The 21,054-nt window shown below is 42.8% G+C and overlaps 4 protein-coding genes across 5 annotated transcripts in view; 2 read left to right on the forward strand and 2 right to left on the reverse strand.

Annotated features, from left to right (window-relative positions):
* Nucleotides 1-197: 197 nt before the first annotated feature.
* atf1 (activating transcription factor 1) lies at nucleotides 198-4,870 on the forward strand. 2 transcript variants are annotated; one of them, XM_062466009.1, is made up of 8 exons: nucleotides 198-419; nucleotides 1,188-1,291; nucleotides 1,387-1,509; nucleotides 1,600-1,697; nucleotides 1,874-2,013; nucleotides 2,271-2,453; nucleotides 2,631-2,784; nucleotides 3,897-4,870. In XM_062466009.1, the coding sequence occupies exons 2-8, from the start codon at nucleotides 1,193-1,195 to the stop codon at nucleotides 4,039-4,041; spliced, it is 942 nt and encodes a 313-aa protein (XP_062321993.1). In that variant the 5' UTR covers nucleotides 198-419; nucleotides 1,188-1,192; the 3' UTR covers nucleotides 4,042-4,870. The 2 variants fall into 2 exon arrangements, with proteins under 2 accessions (XP_062321993.1, XP_062321985.1); XM_062466001.1 differs by having other exon boundaries at nucleotides 198-407.
* LOC134023707 (N6-adenosine-methyltransferase TMT1A-like) lies at nucleotides 4,215-7,605 on the reverse strand. The gene is made up of 2 exons (XM_062466021.1): nucleotides 6,548-7,605; nucleotides 4,215-5,239 (listed from the first exon to the last, which is right to left on the reverse strand). The coding sequence occupies exons 1-2, from the start codon at nucleotides 7,133-7,135 to the stop codon at nucleotides 5,003-5,005; spliced, it is 825 nt and encodes a 274-aa protein (XP_062322005.1). The 5' UTR covers nucleotides 7,136-7,605; the 3' UTR covers nucleotides 4,215-5,002.
* Nucleotides 7,606-7,754: 149 nt separating this feature from the next.
* Nucleotides 7,755-9,670, reverse strand: tmt1a.1 (thiol methyltransferase 1A, tandem duplicate 1). The gene is made up of 2 exons (XM_062466033.1): nucleotides 9,109-9,670; nucleotides 7,755-8,177 (listed from the first exon to the last, which is right to left on the reverse strand). Exons 1-2 carry the CDS (start codon nucleotides 9,598-9,600, stop codon nucleotides 7,944-7,946), a joined length of 726 nt encoding a protein of 241 aa, XP_062322017.1. The 5' UTR covers nucleotides 9,601-9,670; the 3' UTR covers nucleotides 7,755-7,943.
* A 2,386-nt stretch (nucleotides 9,671-12,056) lies between these two features.
* scn8ab (sodium channel, voltage gated, type VIII, alpha subunit b) overlaps nucleotides 12,057-21,054 on the forward strand; it is a 37,873-nt gene continuing 28,875 nt past the window's right edge. Inside the window, exons 1-2 of the mRNA XM_062466084.1 lie at nucleotides 12,057-12,194; nucleotides 16,248-16,582. Of these exons, the coding sequence (XP_062322068.1) occupies nucleotides 16,304-16,582 (279 nt within the window). The 5' untranslated portion in view covers nucleotides 12,057-12,194; nucleotides 16,248-16,303. The remainder of the gene's footprint in view (nucleotides 12,195-16,247; nucleotides 16,583-21,054) is intronic.

A 21,054-nucleotide genomic window follows, 5' to 3' on the forward strand; every position in this document is an offset into this window, starting at 1 on the left:
AATGCATTTTTACAATTAACATGTTATTTATTACATGTTATTGTTATCCATCTTATTTCATGAAAAATAACTGATTATTCACAGAAGTGCTCGGTATTATAGGAAAGTTGAAAAAAACATCTTGACAATGTTCCCTTTTGCTTTTGCAAAAACAGCAATCCATCCAATCACCGTGCTCAAAGGAAGCAATTACGTCATATGTCCTTGCAGAGGTGGCGCGCAGTGCCGCCTACTTCCTATGAAAAAAGTGTTTACTTTTTTTGGTAGCTATTTAGCTAGCTAGCTAGCTCTTAGCTATATTTTTAGCATTTAGCTTGTAGCCATATGTTCTCCACAGTTTTCAAAGGATAGCTATAATTATCATCGTCATCATCGAACTCTACGCAGCAGAACAACACTTGACAAAGGTAATCTCCCTGGCAAGCCTAAATTCTGAAAAACCGCCTTGCCATCTGCCCTGCTCTTTACAACGGCACAATGGTGTGTTGCGCTAGTAATGGCGGCTACGACTCCGTCAACTCCTCGTCGTTGTTAAAAAGGAAGGTGTATTAATGGCTCCTTGTATCGCTGACGTCTGTTGACGCGGGTACTTGCGTGCCAGTGACTGTGCCGCACTGTATTACACAAATTCGCTCATTGAGACAAAAGCTCACTCATTCTGCTAGTCGTTGGAGACAGTAGAACAATGTTTAGTTGGCAAGCTATTAACGAATTAGTCGATAAAGCGGATGTTAGCATGCTTAGCATTAGTTTGTTTAGCTTTTGCGAAGTTATAATGTTAATATCTTGCTAGCTAGCTAGCTCATCATTTGGAAAACATTATACATGACCAGTTAGCTGTAGTTAGCAATTTCATAATTTGAATTGTACACAAACGCATTGACATTGCTTTAATAACGTTAGCCACAGAAATTTATAAAAACTTTAGCCTAACGTTAGCTACAAAAAAAACACGTGTCATTGCGTGTAATCCAGAAAACGAGTTGTTCTGTGGCAGTGTGTGTGTGATCCTCGTCTGATTTAGAACTTGCAAATTGTTAATAAAAATGAAAATGGGGGGGGGGGGGGTATTTATATGTCCCTATAAATATTTTAGATGCAATCTAGTTAATTGTTTGGCTTGTTTTTTATCAAGCAATACAAGATCATTAACCATTAATGCTATAGCATATTCTCTTTGTACACAGTGACCATGGAAGAGGTGCAGCAGAACAGCAATGGCACAGAGTCCCAGATTATCACTATCCCAACCACCATCACAGCCTCTCAGATATCACAGATAGCCCAGCAAGTAAAGAAAATATCCAATCACCAGTTACATTCTAAGTGCATTATCTGACCTCCTAGCAATGGTTGATGTATGCCTGAATACACGTTTGCTTTCAGATGTCTCTGGGCGGTTCTCCTGTGACAGTGGTTCAGCTTCCAGGTGGTCAGTTTCAAGTCCAGGGAGTCATTCAGTCTGCACAGTCCTCAGTCATTCAGTCTCCTCAGGTGCAGACTGTGCAGGTAAGACCTGGACAGATTTGTCATAGTGCCGAAGAATTCAATGCATAAGTCCCCTTGTTTTTTCAGTAATGCTCTGTTCTGTCCTTGCAGGGCCAGGGCTCAGACAGTGATGACTCACAGGACTCGTCAGACAGTGGAGCTTCTGCCCAGAAGACTAGAGAGATCTTAGCTCGACGACCATCCTATAGGTATACCACACAAAAAAAAAACATATTACTTGACACCTTCTGTAAATAATTCTACTACATTGCATTTATTGGTCTTAATCTTTGCAGGCATTGTCCTTGTGTGAAAATGACAAAATTGTTGTTTGGGTTATTTCCAATAAATGAGTACAATCCTGCATTCTTTTGGTTGGATTTAGGAAAATCCTAAATGAATTGTCTGCTGAGGAAGTGATGTCACGCAACGATGGAGAGGATGACATTGCTGCTTCCTCTGGTGTAACAACAGTCACAGTCCCCACCACCCCCACCATCTACCAGACGAGCAGCGGCCAATACAGTAAGACCTGCCCCAAAACCTCCACCTGTAGTCTACACTGTGGCTACTGAGCAATACATTATCTGTAGTAATGGAGTTATTAGCCCAATTGACATTAAACATTGTCTAAAATCTGTATTTTAGACAAGGGTAGGTGAAGGGGATAACACAAATAGCAAGGGACCGCCATGGTTCTAATTGTGTGGGTCCTAGCTGCTTGGGACCCCCGGAGCCTCTTCAGTTTGAACACTGTTAGTCCATGTTTCTTTTTTTTGCAGTTACTATTGCCCCCAATGGCACTATTCAGCTGGCCAGCCCTGGGTCAGAGGGCTTCCAGGGCCTGCAGACCCTTACCATGACCAACTCCGGCTCAGCTCAACAGGGCACCACCATCCTTCAGTACGCCCAGACGCCAGACGGACAGCAGATATTGGTGCCCAGCAACCAGGTGGTCGTACAAAGTGAGTATGGAGACATCTATGGTATTATATAATTTTTTTAAATGATGCAACTGATACCCTCAAAGTATAAAAAGACAAGTTGTCTATTGGCAGCTTAGTTTGTGGGACAGATTTGGAAGGAATGTCAGGGACAGTTATAACCTAAAGATTGTACCATATCATCTCCCTCTCTTTCAGGTGCAGGAGGAGAGATGCAGACATATCAGATTCGCACAGCGCCCACATCCAGTTCCATTCCTCAGACCGTGGTTATGACTTCCCCTGCAGGACTGTCTCAGGGCAAGAGTGATGACCCCTCTATGAAGAGAGAAATCCGCCTGGCAAAGAACAGGTATGTGGGGTTGGAGGGAGGTTGTTGTTACTGAGTCTGGGGGTATGCTCACATTGCACTACTGCCTATTTGGACACACCACGCCTCTTATGCATTCCACATTTAAGAAGGATTCTTGTGACTTTATGTCTGAACATGAGCTCAACATACTAGGACCAAACTAGCATTGTTTTATCATTGTGGTAATCATCATTAGCAAGTATTTATGTCAAGTTTAAGTCAAATGCAAGGTTAATAAGCCTACCTATCATAAACATATACATCTCCGACAGACAATACAGGCACTGCTTGAGGTACTGAAGAAGTACCTTATTTTACCCAACTGCTGTGAAAGTACCAAGTCAATGAAGTCAGTTGGCAAATACAAGTTCAAGACAAAAAGTATTTATTACAGATCTGCAAGGTGCCGGTATCTGATACACTCAAGCTGAGCATCTCAGAAGACTGGACAAAGAATACAGGAATTAAAGGCAGTTAAATAGTATCACAATATGGAAGGCGGGGGGGGGGGGTGACAATCAACATGGCTTTGCAAGCACAGAAAGAAGATGCTGCATTCATGGTGCTAGATAGCTTTTGTTTAGTCTTTAGATAGGGCTCCTAGAAATGGCCTTGATGTTCCTCCTTTTTGCCTTGTTCAAAGTTTCCTGGCACTATACACTTTGGTAACATTGTGACCTCTGACCTACAATCTAGTGTCAAAGACATTTCATAGTTGCATCCTACATCCTCCTAAAGAACTAACATGGCTATGCAGGCATCAGCAAGCTTTAGCAAACAGCATAATGACAGTTAATCAATGATAGAAGCAACATAATTCAAAGCATTTTTTTCCTGGACATTCTCATGACATAATAATGAAGCAGGGTATAGATCAAACATTGTTTATTATATTCAGAACATTCAAAACAGTATACAATAAATAGTTATCATTATTTGTAATCTTTATTATTGTTAATTGATCAGTGGTTGATGACAGACCTCTTCAGTACAGACTGCCTACCCTTCTAAGCATGCCAAAATACCTTTTAGAACTGTATGTAGTGCCCTGCAGAATGGATAAAGATGTACTACAGTCCCTGACCCTGAAATTGTTTTGCTTGCCCGTCCAGAGAAGCGGCCCGTGAGTGTCGTAGGAAGAAGAAAGAATACGTCAAGTGTCTGGAAAACCGAGTAGCTGTTCTAGAGAACCAGAACAAAACCCTTATTGAGGAGCTGAAGACGTTAAAGGACCTTTACTGTGTCAAAACAGGATAACCTGGCCAGACATTCAAATGAATAGGACTAATACAAATAGGTCTTGGAAATGGCTACAGCGCTACTCACCTGGACAACAGAGGGTTAACCGGGAACACCTTACACTTTGCATTAGATATCCTTGTCTTCAGTTTTTGTGTTTTATACAATATTTTGTTTTAACAAATGTCGAGTGAGGGTTGGCAATGGGAAGCTCCCATTCTAAAAGACAATGATAGTGTGAAATAAGACTTTTTTCCTTGTCTTTTTATTGAGCTACTGGAAGAATGACTAACGCTTAACTGTTTATATTTGTGAATATTGTGTGAGCGCGCACGAGGCTTGATATGTAATCACTGACACTCAATTTTGTTCCTTTAGTTTTATATCAGCTTCTGATTGTCCCATCTTTTGAAGTTTTATGGTAGAAACCTGCTGATTCCCACTGCAACATGTAATGCAGATTTTTGACTGTGTTAAAACTATGATGTGATTCAAGTTCATTTTATGTGATCCCTAAACGTCCACACCCTAGTCCCCATGAGATAAAATGTTACAGTTGCCATTCCTTATTAGTGCAAAGGGATATTAGAAAACATTGTGTACACCTAACTTGGCTGTTACTTGGACAATCTATCAGGGAGAGAGTGCACAATGTCAGGGTAATATTTATTTTCTATATCTTAAGGCGGCAGGCTGGGGGGCACACACACAAAACAAACAAGGGAATACAAAAGCAATCGCTCATTCTGTAAGTAATATGAAATAAATATTTTTTCATTCTTTACATATTGAACCTAATAGATTACTCACTGTACAGTGACACTTTGTAATAAACCTTTTAACCCTATACCAGTGACATACTGACATTTCTGAGTGTTTTCCCCCATAGGGTCACAGCAACAATGCTGTGATTAGCTGAAAGCATTCTGTCAAGGCCTGTTTACACTTGTGCAAAAAAAAGATAAAGGCTAAGGCAAGTTTACTTTATAGCATATCCTAAAATATGTGGTCTGATCATCAAGGTGACCTGTGGAGCTTCAATGTGCTTCAGTTTCAGCTTGGAGAAGCCAGCAGCCTCCAAATCCTTCCATGTTGCCCTGGTAACAACACATCCATCCCCCAGATAGTACCAAAGAGGCTGCAGTACGTGCTGTAAGAAATATGTCCAGGTGGTGGGATCTGAAACTACATGCTCCAGAAAGTACAAGGCACCCCCCTGTTGACCAAAACAACTCATTAGTAGAAGTTAAATCGATTGCAGGTTTGTCTTTGCAACAGCTTCCCACAGATAATGCACCCTCTGAAATGAAACCAGGAGTGGCTAAAGGCTGTTTGGTGGACAATACTAAGTAATTCATTGTGTCGAGTAGGTTTAAATGTGCTCTGGATAAGGGTGTCTGCTAAATGACTAAATGTAAATGGGTTCATAAGGATATACACTACCGGTCAAAAGTTTTAGAACGCCCCCATTTTTTCAATTTGTATTGAAATTTAAGCAGTTCAAGTCCAGTGAATAACCTGAAATGGTACAAATGTAAGCGGTAAACTGACAGAGGTTAAACAACAAAAAACAAAGTCACAACAGAATGAGAAGACAAGTTTCTGAAAGTCAACAGCTTGTGTGATAGGCGGCTCACAGGACAACAGCTTCAAGCACAGCTTAACACTGGTCGAAGTAAGCAAGTCTCAGTTGATGGTTGAAATGCTGCAAAATGCTGTGGCAGTTTAGGTTCAGGGTGCCACTCACTCTGTGGAAGTCGCTGACTCTGGATCCAGCAAAAGAGCCCCCAAACCATCACTTTCAACCATCAACTTCGGTACTTCGACCAGTGTTAAGCTGTGCTTGAAGCTGTTGTCCTATGAGCCGCCTATCACACAAGCTGTTGACTTTCAGAAACTTGTCTTCTCATTCTGTTGTGGCTTTGGGTCTGCCAGACCTCTTCCTGTCAGAGTTTCCTCCAGTTTCCAGGTGCCTTTTGATGGTGTAGGAAACTGTACTCACTGACACCTTGGCTTTATTGGCAATTTCTATCTGAAGTAAAGACCTACACTTTTAAGGGTTATAATGGTCCATCTGTCTTCCTTTGTTAATTGAAAAACCTAAACTATTATTTATTTTTTACCTCTGGCAGTTTACTGCTTACCTTTGTACCATTTCAGGTTATTCACTGGACTTGAATTGCTTAAATTTCAATACAAATTGAAAAAATGGGGGTGTCCTAAAACTTTTGACCGGTAGTGTATATTTGTAGATTTTAAGCTTGTTTAAAAAGGTGTCAGTGTGTCTAGGATTTTACCACTAAACGCCATGTAAATGCTCTAAGCTCTTGAGCTTATCTAAAAATACATTAGACTTAAGTACCACCAGTTTAACTTTTAACACAAGGGCAGCATGCGTCCCCGACGATGTGACTTAGCTGTAGTTCTCATGCTTTCCAATCATTTACGGTTGTTGTCTCATCACCGTAATTTGTGGAGGGACACTAAACATTGTTTCTATAATTTTGTCTAGCCTACAACTTACGGGTTTGAGAATGCGCTTTGCCTCTTCTAGGACACGAGGAACGTTGATGACAGAGCATAGCACCAAAGTACAAACAACCACGTCCACTGACTCATCCTTCATACTACGAAGGTCTTCCCCCGAAGAAACAACAAACTGCTCATAAGTCAGATGCATGTTAGTATCCATACTCATTTGAAGGTACTTTTTGAAGTGCAGGTTAGGGTCTGTGCAAATTACCGTGCAACCGTAGGGATAGAACTTGAAGTTTGCTCCGCTTCCACAACCAATTTCCAAGAGGCGAAGTGTGCCATCCTTGGTATTTGCAAATGTGTTCAAGTTTTTAAAAAGATCCCTCTTATTTTCGTGCATTTTGTCGTTGTATGAAAAAGTGATATTATAAGCAAGTAATGGAAACAAACGCTTGTAAATGCCATATATTCCCACTATCTCCATAAACAGAAGAGGCAAACATATTATCCAGCAAATAATCTTGCAAAAATTCATAAAATATCTCATTTTCCAGAAAAACCTTGGTCTGAACTTGTGCTTGTTACAATCGTATTCATCTGCAGCCCGCAAGACTAAGACACGCCCATAGTAGCCCATTGGTCGGTTTTAATGCCAACTTTAAACGGGTGTGGGACGTTCTGCCCTCTGAGTCTGGAGACATTGAGGGAGATCCTGCGTTGTTTTGGGGTAAGTACCAGATACGCCTCCTTCTGCATACCCCTACTACCGTCCGTCTTGCACTCCGCACTCCGCAGAAAGACCCTTCTCATTTGGCAGAATCCAGTAGTACTGGCTGGATGCGAAGTCATATGACATCGTCTTATTTTGCCTCACGGTGGCACCCTTGTATTCCAAACCGAGTATGGAGCAGTCACAAAATATGTAGGTCTTCAAAGTCAATCTGTCTCTTTGACCCTGGCCCACAAACCCCTCACAAATCACACAAAACATGTGACGACAAAGAATACATTTAAATAATATTACTTTTATAGGCTATGTTTTGAGAGATTAGGTGTAATAAAGTTCCATAAATTCCCTCTTGACATGGTTTTTCAAATGAGTGATTATTACTTCAAATTAGGGATTATTACTTTACTCAACAAACTACATTTAGAATCATTTTAACTTTTCTAAAAACATATTATTTACACAACATGTATGCCCTTTAAAAGCTGGAACATATAGATCCTGGAAATTAGTACAGAATATTAGTATCCAACTTAAAATACTTTAATATAGTAGGTGCAGGTACTAATATAATTCTGCCAAGTGCAATAATTCTGCCAAGTGCTGGGGTCGACATCTGGGGAAAAGCTATTATGGGCCAAACAACTACAATTGTGTCACTGTGCCAATACTTAAGGACTGAATGTGTTACTTGTAAGTCTACAAAGACAAAGTAGGCCTATTTCACAACATAGCCCATAATATGTGGTTTGATCAAAAATACCACTGGAGCTTCAATGTGCCTCAATTTGAGCTCAGAGAAGCCAGCAGTCTCCAGATCCTTCCATGTAGCTCTTGTAAGTTCACATCCATCTCCAAAGTAGTACCACATGGGTTGCAACACATGCTGGAAGAAGTATGTCCAGGAAGAGGGGTCTGAGATGACATGCTCTAGGAAGTACAGAGCACCACCCTGTTAAAACAAATAAAAGGACATGGATCATTTCACCAAAAGAGGACATTTCAGATTTAAAAAAGAATGTTTATTATGTACCTGTAACGTACGGTAACCTGCACGCTGTATGTGTAAATAATGCTAAATAGGAAAAATATTACGGTTTGATATTTGATTATAGAAAAGGGTTAGGACCACATAGGTGCATACTTCTCCCTACTCCTTTTTGGACTTATAATATTAATTATAAGTCATATTTAACTCCAACACTATTATACATATGCTGACCTTTATTACACTGAGTTTATCATAATGTTTTACATTTATTTATTAAAATGTATATTTCACTGACGTGCCATAGATTTAAATGTTACATGTCAATACAATATTTAAGTACAACATTTGCAACAGTAAAACTATTTTCTATGGGAGTATAAAATTATATATTTTTAAATTATAGATTAATTGAATTGAAGCACATGATTGGGGACATGGTTGAGTGCTGATCTTAAGAAAATCTGCCATTTGAGTTCATCTTAATGTTGGGGGGGGGGGGGGGGGGGTGTACGTGCTGGTTGAGGGGGTACATCATGCGTTCGGATTGCGTCCCGGGGGGTGAAGCCACCTCCCGGAAATGAGTCTCTGCAGGTTGGGATGTCTGCTAAGCTCTAAATATCATATGTGAAACTACTGTAGGCTACATCGAGTTGTGTAAGCAAATAGCTTAGTGAGTACACGAGTGTATACTGTCACAGTTACACAAAAACGGTGCTGGTGATATCAGTGCGTAAATATGATCCAAATCAATAGCTCTAAACATTAAAAAAGTTTTTTTAAGAGGTCAATTGGGCGCTGTTGCACCAACCAGAGATGTTGGCAGTTGGAAAGGGTAATACAACGTGGGCATTTAATAGATGTTTTCCACATTTCGGCTATTTGCGTAACTTACAGGCCTCAATATGCGATACACCTCTTGGAGAGTGCGTGGTACGTTGTTAACGGAGCAGAGTACGAGTGTGCAGACAACCACGTCCACAGATCCGTCTTCAACCACCCCCATATCTTCACCAGAAGCCACGACAAACCTATCAAATGTCAGGTGATCGTTTTCTTCCATACTTTTGTCCAAATATTTTTGGAAGTGAGGGTTGGGGTCTGTGCAAATCACATTGCACGCGGGGGGGTAGAACTGGAAATTTGCTCCGCAGCCGCAGCCGATCTCCAAAATACGAAGTGGACGCTCGAGTTTGAACTCCATAAGTGTGCTGAAAAGGTCCTTTTTCTTATCATGCATTACCTTGTTGTAATTCAATGTTATCTTGTTAAGGATAATTGGGAAAATGCGCTTATAGATGCCGTACACGCCCAGTGCCTCCATTAGCTGAAGGGGCAACGTAACAACCGTGAAAAAAAGCGTTAATAAATTCATACAGAGGCCCATTTTCGATGTTCTTTGAGTCGTGATTGTGTAAAGCCAGTCTGAAGTTCAGTGAAGTAGATATAACCTCTCGATACAGTGTCACTGACGTTGGCGAGTGTGCGTCTTACATGCTCTGTGAAATGCCCAATCAAAGATTCCCACGTAATGCTATGTCAACTTTTTTATAAAAAACAAAACAAATGTGCTTTATCCCAGATCACCTGTTGATGTCGCGATTTCATCTTCTTTCTTACCATGCAATGGTCCCGTAGATTCATACAATAGAAACAAGTGTGCTTTATCTTATTCATTGTTTAGGTTACTTTATATTTTCAAAATATGGGAACTATTGTTATACACATAAATAAACTAGGTGTGTGAATACAAAAACAAGTAACAACTAAGCCATTAAACAGTCAAAAAATAGCTTCCATGGACTCTTATCCTATTGAATTTGGTATTCCTTTATTCTGCCAACTGCTTTAAGTAACATACAGCCTATAGATGCACAGTAAACTCACAAGCTTATGTGCGCCAAGAATAATATCCTAATGTGTTCCTTAAATTGTGATCATCTTCTAAAGTAAAATATTCAAATGCAGAAGACTACTACCAGTACAAAGTCCATCTTTCCTCTGCTGTTCATGTTTATAGACCATATATCCGGCATGCTAAGACTAGCCTTTTGTCATACTTATAAACCATAGAAACAATAGGACATGAGGTAATAAGTAATTACACATCATGTCAATATTCTTAATATTTACCCTGTGTTCCCATCTGCATGCTACCTGTGGTAGTAATGTGTGTCATTAGGGTCACTTAAAGACAACAAGTTTCTTAGTTGACATGTAGGTTTCTAGAAAAATTGATATTGCATCCCACTTATCAAACACATATTTTGTATCAGCTGTCTAGCAAATATATTAAGATGATTTTGATACCATAATCTTGTGAGTTTAAAAACTGAAATAAATGGACAGTTTGTATTTCACAAGATGATTATGGAAACTCTGACTTTCATTATAATCATAGGTAAGACACTGAATGTCTGGAAGTAATGTTTCAACCATTTTTAAAAAACACCAGGAGTTAAGTTTGGTTGCAGTTCTCTGACGTTCCACTAGACAGAGACATTTTTGGGTCATAGATAACTTCGACTGCGGTTTCAGATTGGGCCTACAATTTCATGAATGTCCATAATACTAAAGATAAAACATGAACACTTTCTTTTTTGTGTGCTAAATTATGAATGGTCTTTTTGCCCTTTAACAATTTCAAACTATTATAAACTTTGTGATGATCATGCTTGATAAGATCATGATTGGAGCTTGTATGTCTATGACTGTATGATATCCTTAGTTCCTGTGCTGTCTGGTTGATATGCATGAATCATGTTCTTTGGGTGCGCCACCTGAACCTTAGCTCCATGCATCCGTGTTAACCTATTGGTTTGTACATCACATTTACATTTAGCAGACGCTCTTATCCAGAGCGACTTACAGTAAGTACAGGGACATTTCCCTGAGGCAAGTAGGGTGAAGTGCCTTGCCCAAGGACACAACGTCATTGGCACGCCGGAAATCGAACCGGCAACCTTCTGATTACTAGCCCGATTCCCTAACCGCTCAGCCATCTGACTCCCCATCACACAATTGTATCAGAACAGATCAAATATGCAACCTCCTTCACACTGTAAATTGAAGCATCTTACTGTTTGTCCAGACTATAGATTATATAAAATTGTAACAAAAAACATAATTGCTTAACGTCTGTGATAGATGTGGTACTAAATAACCTCTTTGGTCTGTGATACTTTCAAGGTGCAGCTAACATGGCAGTGCACTTCAGCAGCTCCAGTGAACTGCCTTAGTTTGTGGAAGTTTGAACCAATCTAGGTGATTATAGTATCCTACTGTTAGTAGTGTACATAGACATAGGATGTCAGAATGGAATAAATAGTAGTTGTACCATAACTAGCTATATCTGATAGAACATCTTCAAATAGTATTTTATATAGAGGACTTGTTGGACTTCTTTCCCTTTGTTTTGTAAGGACTTAGTTATGAACAATGTTATGATTGAGGTGAGTTTCAAGTGCAACTCAGCAAGCCCTTCTCAATAGTAGTTTCATCACCTTAAGTGACTATTAACCCTACCACATTATTTGATATCCAAAGCGGGATTTATTACAATGGAAGAAGAGAGAAGGGTAAGTAAAATTCATTTTTCACAATATTTAGACCAGAAAAATTATGTCATCAGATGTTAGTTCTGCCATCTTTTTAGAAAACATATCCTGCGAAACCTATAGCTGAAGGTAAAAGTAATGTCTTAACATTATTCTATATGGCATACAATAAACTGCTTGTTACTTATCTGCGTTGCATTTGTGTAATCATTTTGCTTACGATGCTGCGGTCTCTATTGAAACTAAAGGCATTTACCGACACTCCCTAACAATTTGCTGAGAGTCATCAATTATGCAGGGTAGCCGCACGCACTGGGAAGGAAGATAGCAGCAACAATATGGCGACAGCCGCAGTTTCTCCCGAATCTTTTCGACATCTGCAGTTCAGTGACTATACGCTGGATATCTGTTAATGCGGGAAAAAGTAAGTAGACATTCTGTTCTCTTGTCCGGTCGGGTTTTGTCGGGAGATGCATCATGCTCCTACCCTGTCTACAGTCTGCATATCACTGCCGCAGAGCAGTTCCCCTCTCAGCATCTTTTCCTAGCGTTTGTGTAGGGCTCCATGCCAATACTTGGGCAAATATGCATGTGAAACTTTAATTAGAAGTAGGGATGAATGTTCATACTTGAAAAAAATGCTCGTATAATGCGGATGTCACGGGAATGAAAAAGCAGGTAAATCGGGGTGTTGGCCTGCCTCAGGACAGAATGACATTTCAATGTGTCAAAATGTGAAACATACGCATACGAGGGGATAGTGAAGTGCAGTCACGTCAAACTTCAGTGCATGTTGGCAGTACCGTCAGTAACCTACAATACACACATACCAATAAGCCTATCATTGCGAACTGTTCTTTTTTACATTGTTGTCCTTTATTCCATTCTGTAAGAATCAATTGAATAGTTTTGGCCCCACACCCTCCACCATCCTCCCGCACTGGGCATGCATGCAGGCTCCCCTCCCCTCGTTAGACTTACTTGAGACTGTATTGCGTGAGATAGGTGCGCCTCAGTTTTGGCAGTTCATAGGGGGCGGCGGCATCCCCTTATTGCCTTTTGTTGCAGCACATTTTCAAAAAATATGTTAATAGAACTGGTCACGGTGCTGTTATATCCCATACATGTTAATGCAACCAGTCTTGTCGCTTAAGCAGTCTCATCGGGTGTGGTATGTCGTAGCCTATATTTGTAAAACCTTAACTAAAACATTGTCAAACAATTAGGCTGTATATCTATACATTGCGAACATGCTTAGATGGTACAGTGTTCAGACTAGGTTTCTCTGCATTTCTCTCCCCACTTTAAGTGTTTTCAAGCGGTCTTGTGCGTCCAGAAGCTCAAGGCTCCTCTTGGCTTTACTGCAGTATTTTAAAAAGGCTCATGGCCCACAAGCGGTCAAGGCGCGTGTGTAAACAGTGGATTAGTCTACATCGAGGTACCTACCAAGTCAGGTGATGACAAACTTAAGACACTTCAGATCATTATAGCTGAGTTCTTCGGAAAACATTTGCCTGCTTTTAGATGAAATAATTAGTTATCGTACACAGTTGGTCTAAAATGGGCTTATTGTTAGCCTATATTGTAAGATACCATACATAAAACTTGTTGGATTTACTTTTTTTTATAGCGCAATTACCAGGGCTCCCCCATAGGCTACGTGACATAGCCTACGTTGAATGTTTTTTTGTAAGGCTACAGACATTTACGTGGCAAGTCATGCCACGTAAATGGTTGCGCTTTATTGCCTTGTTGAATAGCCTATAACTTAATTAGGCAGGCCATTCCTTGATGAATCCAGTTTGTTCTTTACGTTATAGGGGCCAATAGGCCAATGAGAATGGTCAGATAGGCCTAACAGGGGCATTACCAAGGCCTTCATTACGCTAGGGCTTGACACATGTTAGCCATGCTAGCTTCCCCCCCATCCCCATCCCCCTCCTCCCCCTGGCCGGCCCGTTTGACTCTGATCCAGTTGCGTTTCTCTTGTCGATCGATCTACTCCGCCCCTCATCCTCAGACAGGACTGTCTCCACTATGTCCGATGCTCGAGGTTTCATCGTCCTTCTTGAACATATGGATTAGCCAGTAGCGAGAAATATTTTAGTTGTATCTCTATGAAGCGGACGGACAAACGGCGTGTGTCTATTTTCCGACGCAGAGGACAAACCAGACTACAGGATTTCAGCACTTGCTTGGAGTCTGCATCAGTATAGTGCTGAAACGGACAGCGACGCCGTGATCGAATGGGAGTTTATGCTGCTTCTTCGAGAACCCGCTGGAGTTTTCCATCTTAGCAACCCTCTGGTTCCGTCTCAATAATGAATTCCTCACATGACGGACGTATACGTTGTCTGTAGGCTATATCTAAATGGATCTTACAAACAATCTGGTCAATTTGCAATCTTATTTCTGACCAATTCATGAAAGACATCACCGGCTCTCTGCGATTAAAAGGGCACGTGAGTAGCCTTGAGTTTTAAAATGATTTTGCATCACAAGTTCTGTCTAGGAATGGGATAGCTTGACTAATAGCGTTTGTGTTTCGCGTTGACATTGCCTTCTTTGATCAGCTATTTATGACATTTGTCGCTGAATAAATAAATTGCGTTAGTAAAAGCCGTGGGCTGCACAGTCATTTCGTACTGAAACATACGTTCCTAATTATGAGCCTTACCAAGTTAGGTAAGCTTCGGCCCATATGTGAAGTACTGTTTTGCATCGTTATTTGTGAATCACCTTGAGCGTAGATCAATTGATGTAGCATTGTGGAAGGAGACTTAGAGGTTGCACCCAGGTCGGGTTACTTAAAACGCCAACTTAATTTCTTTGTGGTAGATCATCTCTGTTTACAGTTAAGTTGAAGGGTGGAGGCATGTAAGAATATCTCCCCCCCCCCCCCCCCCCCCCCCCCAAAAAAAAGAAAAGTGGCCTCTGCCTGTTTATAATTCTGTTAACATCAATTTGCGGTGATCATCGGCCTCCTCCTATTTGGTTCCAAAAGGTAGCCTAACCTAGGCTATCAATAATCAATTGTGGGAAGAGGTGAGATGCCCCAGTCATCGATGTACAGGCATCCCACTCCAAACATTTGATCTCCAACGGTGTAGCGCTTGCAAGTACGTCTAAGAAATAGCCTACTAAGACGACTAAACATGCTCGAGCAGAGGACATACTGGCAGGTTTTCGGCAGGATTTGTTGGATTTTGTCTCCCTATTCCCAACTGGACACTAAAGCAACATTAACTTTTATGAAATACTTAATAACCTCACAATGATTCACTCTAAGTTGCCTCTTTTAGTATTTAGCTCAGAAATAACATATATCGATATCATGATGCTGTACGTGCTACATTGTAAGATGATGGGTTCAGTTTATTTTTAGAATTTCGGAATATGTGCACTATAGTGGTGTTCACTGTTCACAATTGCAGGGGTAGTATGTTGATTTTTAGAGATAGCCTTGGTGGTCTGTACAGGGTAACATTACTGACATAGAAATATTATCCTATTATTTCAGAGATCATGGGTACAAAGAGAACATCTTTCTTGTGAATGCATTTTTGGATTTGGTTTTTCTGAGAGAGACAGAGAGAGAGAGAGTGTGAGAGAGAGAGAGAGAGAGAGAGAGAGAAAATGGAAGTATGGAGGAATGTTATTAGTCGCAAAATCCAGAGACAGAACCTAGTGAGCTTCCCCTTCTCCCAGCTCAGGTCAGCTGAGAGAAGGGGACGCATCCTGGCCATGCCTAGAAGATGTGAGGAGCGGAGGAGTTGGAGATTGAGCTGACCAACACCCCCCCACCCCCTCAGCCTGCTGCTGTTGCTGCTGGGTTCACCAAGGTCATCTCCACACCAGCCAGTGTGGGGCACTAACTTGAATGAATCATTCCTGCTATGTGTGTGATTTCTTCGTGTGAGTAGAGCGAGAAAGAGAGAGAGAGGGAAGGAGGGAGGGAGAGAAAGAGAACGAAAAAAGATAGAAAGAAAGCAAACCATAGTGTTTAAGGTCGGAAGAAAAACGGAGAAAATCTGTGTGTCTTGCTCAGGTTCCAAAAGGTTGCACACCCTGCTGTCTGGGTGCCCTGCTTTGTCTGCTTTCTCTGTGACAGAGCCAGAACATTCCACGTCTCTCTGGCTCAGGGAGACACAGCAACCAGCTCGTCTGATAGCTATGAAATATGAAACTGTCCTGAGAGCCATCCTGTACAATATACGCCCATCATCTCCCTTTTAGATTTTAACTGAAAGTGGGGATCTATACACAGTTTATAACCTATACATTTCAGAGACGATTAAGCGTTATTGAACAATAATGCATATGGTCATTCGTGTTTTTTCTTGGATGGGGATGAACTGTTTACATCAACAGTTGCTTGCTGTAATCCTGATTAAAAGTAGCGTTGCTGTGTTGTTCACCATGTCCCTATTTGACCCATCCCTTCTGTCAACCCCCATCATCTCTCTCTTCCTACCAGGTCCGGATGTCCGGGATGGAACAGAAATAAAGAACACGTAGCTGCAGGATGAAAACATGGCTGCGCCCCTTATTGCACCCCCAGGACCTGACAGCTTCAAGAAGTTCAAGCCCGAATCCCTCGCTAACATCGAGAAGCGCATCAACGAGGCGAAGAACAAGAAGCCCAAGCCCAAGTCGGACAGCAGTCACCGCGACGATGATGAGGACAACAAACCTAAGCCCAACAGTGACCTGGAGGCTGGGAAGAGCGTGCCCTTCATTTATGGGGACGTTCCTAAAGGAATGCTGGCAATACCACTGGAAGATTTGGACCCCTACTATTTGAATGAGAAAGTGAGTTGTCCTTTGTCACACATTTCATAAGTCTCACCAAGACAGACATAACCCCCTTCATCAGCTTCATCTGTCACGCGATCTGTATTGGCTCTGAAACCAGATTCAGAAAGTGAAAGGTTCACTGTCATTTAGATAAAATGGAGGTTACACAATGGTGTTACACAATTTAGTTGCCATGGCGGTAGGGCTATGGCATCGAGTCAACAGTAAAAGCGACCTTGAGGTGTGACCCTGCTCTTTAATACTTAAAAAGGGAAGACTAGAGTTTGAGTACCTATGTAGGGTCATATCAAACTTACAATGTTATTACGAATGCTCATAGCAGCTTGTTCATCCTCGTTTAGACTGGTATAGAATGAAAGATGCTCCCATTGCGGAGGCCTCTGTAAGACCATAGGGGGGGAATGAAGAGTGCAGGCCTCAGTAGTAATGCTGCCTATGTGGTCTTCTGTACTGTTGATTGATGCTCTGTGTTGATGCACTTACTGTAAATTTGTTGGATGCTGGCAGGAGAAATGGAGAACAGGCATCTCTGAATATGTGCTATCAGTGCTATTGCTAATTGAATTCTCACACAAGGACAATCATTCTCTGATCATAAGAGAAGCAGACAGGGTAAATGTGTGTGTGACAGAGAGACAGAGAGCGATGGCCTGTTGGTAGATATGTGACTGTGCACGTGTACAGTCAGTGTATGTATGCTGTCTTCGGTGGGTCGTGTTGTCCTTCTTTCCCCAGCATGTTGGGTTTCAGTGACCATTATGTAGCTCGCCTGGTCGTGCCAGCAGAGCAGACTGCGCCTGTTTTGGTCCCCTATCCTATTGTTTGTTTGTTTTTTGCACAACTTTCTCTGTTTTCTTCTAAATGTGTCAAACTATCTGGTGTTTTGAACGTGGTTACATGGCCCAGAGTGCAGTGTAGCATTTGTGTGTCATCTCCAACTATGTTGGGGCTGCAGAGAGAAGAGAAGTTGGTTCTAATATAAAGGAACATGCTAGCAAAAAATATGATTGAAATAAAATATTGAAATATTGTTGAGACAGGTAGAGTGAATAACATTTGAAATGCTGGCAGATATGCCATGCTAGATACTGTTAGTGTACATATGACACACCGATGGTCAAAAGTTCATGGCTTGCAATAGTTTTGGACCAAGTGAATACTGACACACACAATCACAGACACACAGTTCACATACACACAACACAGAACACGTATACCAATAGACATACTAACAAAACCTATTGCCCAACTTACGTGCACTTAGTTCTCATATTCACACAAACCCTTCCTCATGTTCAACTCCCACTGTACACGGCTGACTCACTAATACACACAGATGCACACACAGCTGGCATACACTGGGGTTATCAAGTGAGTGGGCCTCTTGTGATCTATTGATCCATGTCCCTAGCTCTGCTGGGGCAGCGGGGTCCCACCCCACCCCTCTCCTTCTCTGTCTCCAGGCCCGCTGCTCACCCCTGTCCTCGTGTCTCTGATATCCTCCCTCGTCTCTCTCCTCCCTGTCCTTGAATGGGATGGGAGACTCATTTTTCACAGGATGCTCTGGGTTCTCCTCAGACTCCCCCCCACACACACACTCTAGTCTGCAGCAGTGACCTGGCTCCCACTTTCCATACCCCTCCCTGGCTCCTTAAGGTGTGGACGAATATGTGTGCTATGTGCTATACACATGTCTGTGTGTGTGTATGTGGGGAGGGGGGGGGGCAACCCTTTGCTCTGCCAAGGCCTGTGACTGTCACACATACACCCATTGTGTCATATACATGGGCTATGTGGACAGCAGAGGGCCACTCATCAACCTGCCAGTACCACACACATACACAGATACCAACACACACACAAACAATCCCAGTGGGCCCCTTGGTCATTCTGAGTATTTTACTACTATTCACTTGTCCCACCCCCTATACACGCCTTCACCTTTACAACACCTAGGGGAGGTCCAACATGAATATTCAGATAAAGCTTCCGTCCTCCTCCTCTCTTTGTGTCTCACCTCTTCCAAGTTGCTCCTCTCCTCTGCTCGACCGCTAACCCCCCCAATCCGTTCATGATCCTTTGTCGTGTGTGTGCGTGTGCATTTATGCTTGCATGTGTGTCTATCTTTGCCTGTGTGTGTGTGTGTGTGTTTTCAGCTGCAGTGAAACCTGATCGCAGCACTCGTGCATCAAAGAGGGGAAGAGCAAGGGGGAGTAGAGAAGGCGAGGAGGAGAAGTGCAGCGTTGCAGTTCCTGTTTTCCCCTGTGATAGAAACGGAGAGAAAGGGAGAGAGAGAAAGAGAGAGGGAGGACTGCCTGGACATTTCAAATGTCTTGAGTGATTAAACAAGGAGAGGCGCTCCAGGGCTCATGCGGGAAGGGGAGCGAGGAGGGCCGGAGGATGTGGACATGGAAAGCAAGGGTTCAACTGGCGCAAGTGCTGGTGCAGGGATGGGCCTGTTGTGTTTCTCATTCCAGAGAACATCCTGGCCTGGAGGTTGTATAAAATTGTTAAGCTTAGGATCTATTGTGCGTATGGAATGGTGGGCTCTATTTCTTTTTTATGGTGTAAATAACTGCAGTGTCTCTTGCAGTGACAGGCTGCCTCCCCCTTAGTAAGTGAGCGGTAGAGCGGTCTTCCTCACAGTCTGACGCGGATCACAGAGAGGTGGTGGAGACAGACAGGGGTTCAGCATGAATGAGTGGAGCTTGCACGCTCTCTCTCTGCCCCCCACTCCTCTCTTTCTCGCTGCCCCCCCTCTCTTCATCTTCGCTCCCCCCCCCCCCCTCTGTCTCTGCCCCCCCCCCCCCTTCCCTTCCCCCTTCCATTCTCTCTCCTGGGTGTAGTAAATTAGAGCGAGGCCCAGGCTTTAGTGCTCTGTCTGAGTCCTTAGTGTCTGATGACACAGCATCCTCCTGTACCGGGCTGAGGGAGGGAGGGAGGGAGGGAGGGAGGGAGGTGCAGGGAGGGAGGGAGGTATCTGGAGGGGAGTGTGCCTCAGTGCAGCTGGGCTGAATGTTGTAGTGAGGGAGGGGGTCACATACGTTTGTAAAGAGGAGGTTGGGAGGGGTGGGGGCGTGGAGCTGTAATGAATGATGTGCATTGTGCATGCCATAGCAAGAAAAGGGTTACAAAATTCCTGTAGCTTAAAAAAGGGAGAGCCATTTTAAGAAGCTTCTCATTCAGAAGGATTATATGTCGCAGTCTTTGTTCATGTCCACTCAGAAATCTGTCAGGTTGTGGTATGGAATATTATGTTCCTGCCGAGTATGCGTCTGTCTGTGAAGGTCACTGCTCTCCCAGGATGGATGCGATATGGGAAGTGAATCCTTGGTCTATATGTACAGTGAAGTGTATACGCAAGGTCTGGTTCTGGCAATCTGACATACACAAGCATAGCCCCCTTTCCATCGATGACCTACTCTCTATTGTTTCCCAGCTTGGCTTAGTCTCATATCTTTCTCTGTCCCTCCTCCCCATCTCTCTCTCTCTCTCTTTGCTGCATGCCTGCCCATCCCTCCTCCTCCCGTTCACCCATCCATCTCAGGTTTGGCTCTCTCCCCTCTGCAGCTCTCTGGCTTTCTGCATCCCCCCCTTCCCCCTCTTTCCTCCCCTGCATGCCCACATCCCTCTCTCTCCTCCTTCTCTCATTCTTCCATTCTCCCTTTCTCTCTCGCTCTCTTTGCGGTTGTCCCGTATCCCTGCATGCTCCCCTCTAGATCCTTCGAACTCTCTGCTCCACCTTTCTCTCTCCTTCTCTCTCTCTTTCTCTCTTCCCCCCCCCCCTCTCTCTCTCTCTCTCTCTCTCTCTCTCTCTCTCTCTCTCTCTCTCTCTCTCTCTCTCTCTCTCTCTCTCTCCCTCCCTCTCTCTCTCTCTCTCTCTCTCTCTCTCTCTCTCTCTCTCTCTCTCTCTCTCTCTCTCTCTCTCTCTCTCTCTCTCTCTCTCTCTCCCTCCCTCTCTCTCTCTCCCTCTCTCTCTCTCTCTCTCTCTCTCTCTCTCCCTCTCTCTCTCTCTCTCTCTCTCTCTCTCTCTCTCTCTCTCTCTCCCTCTCTCTCTCTCTCATACACACATACACACACAGTCCCTAGTCGTCTTTGCAGCTGCATTCTAGCTCCTCATCCCTGCATGTGGTCTTCTCTATCAAGGATTATGACATTTTCAGGAGTGTTGCAGCAAATCAGTCATACTTTCTATAGAAACCTTTTACATTTGTTTAGCCTTGTATTGATCGTATTCATTCATGTGTGTGTGGGTACAGTATGCACAAGCGTGAGTGAATATATTTGTGCGGCTAAACTGCTGTGTGTACAGTAAATGGCCCACTCTGCGGGATTGTGTGTGTTCACGCATGTGAAGTGTGTGTTTGATCGTCTTCGGGAGGGGGCCCAACACAACATGGTCGATATGTTAGCCCTATTAGAGTGTGTCTGGGAAACAGTCCTACTGTATGTAGGATGCCAGGACT

This window comes from Osmerus eperlanus, chromosome 1 (assembly GCF_963692335.1).
Source record: "Osmerus eperlanus chromosome 1, fOsmEpe2.1, whole genome shotgun sequence".
NCBI lineage: Eukaryota > Metazoa > Chordata > Actinopteri > Osmeriformes > Osmeridae > Osmerus > Osmerus eperlanus.

What these genes read in the sequence shown, in the direction of transcription:
- tmt1a.1 (XM_062466033.1), bottom strand. Translation starts at nt 9,600, where the DNA reads ATGGGCCTCTGTATGAATTTATTAACGCTTTTTTTCACGGTTGTTACG. An exon ending in TGTATCGCATATTGAGGCCT is followed by an intron (nt 8,178 to 9,108) that starts GTAAGTTACGCA and finishes TTGTTTTAACAG; the next exon opens with GGTGGTGCTCTGTACTTCCT.
- LOC134023707 (XM_062466021.1), bottom strand. Translation starts at nt 7,135, where the DNA reads ATGGGCTACTATGGGCGTGTCTTAGTCTTGCGGGCTGCAGATGAATAC. An exon ending in CAAAGCGCATTCTCAAACCC is followed by an intron (nt 5,240 to 6,547) that starts GTAAGTTGTAGG and finishes TTTGGTCAACAG; the next exon opens with GGGGGTGCCTTGTACTTTCT.
- atf1 (XM_062466009.1), top strand. Translation starts at nt 1,193, where the DNA reads ATGGAAGAGGTGCAGCAGAACAGCAATGGCACAGAGTCCCAGATTATC. An exon ending in TATCACAGATAGCCCAGCAA is followed by an intron (nt 1,292 to 1,386) that starts GTAAAGAAAATA and finishes GTTTGCTTTCAG; the next exon opens with ATGTCTCTGGGCGGTTCTCC. An exon ending in CTCAGGTGCAGACTGTGCAG is followed by an intron (nt 1,510 to 1,599) that starts GTAAGACCTGGA and finishes CTGTCCTTGCAG; the next exon opens with GGCCAGGGCTCAGACAGTGA.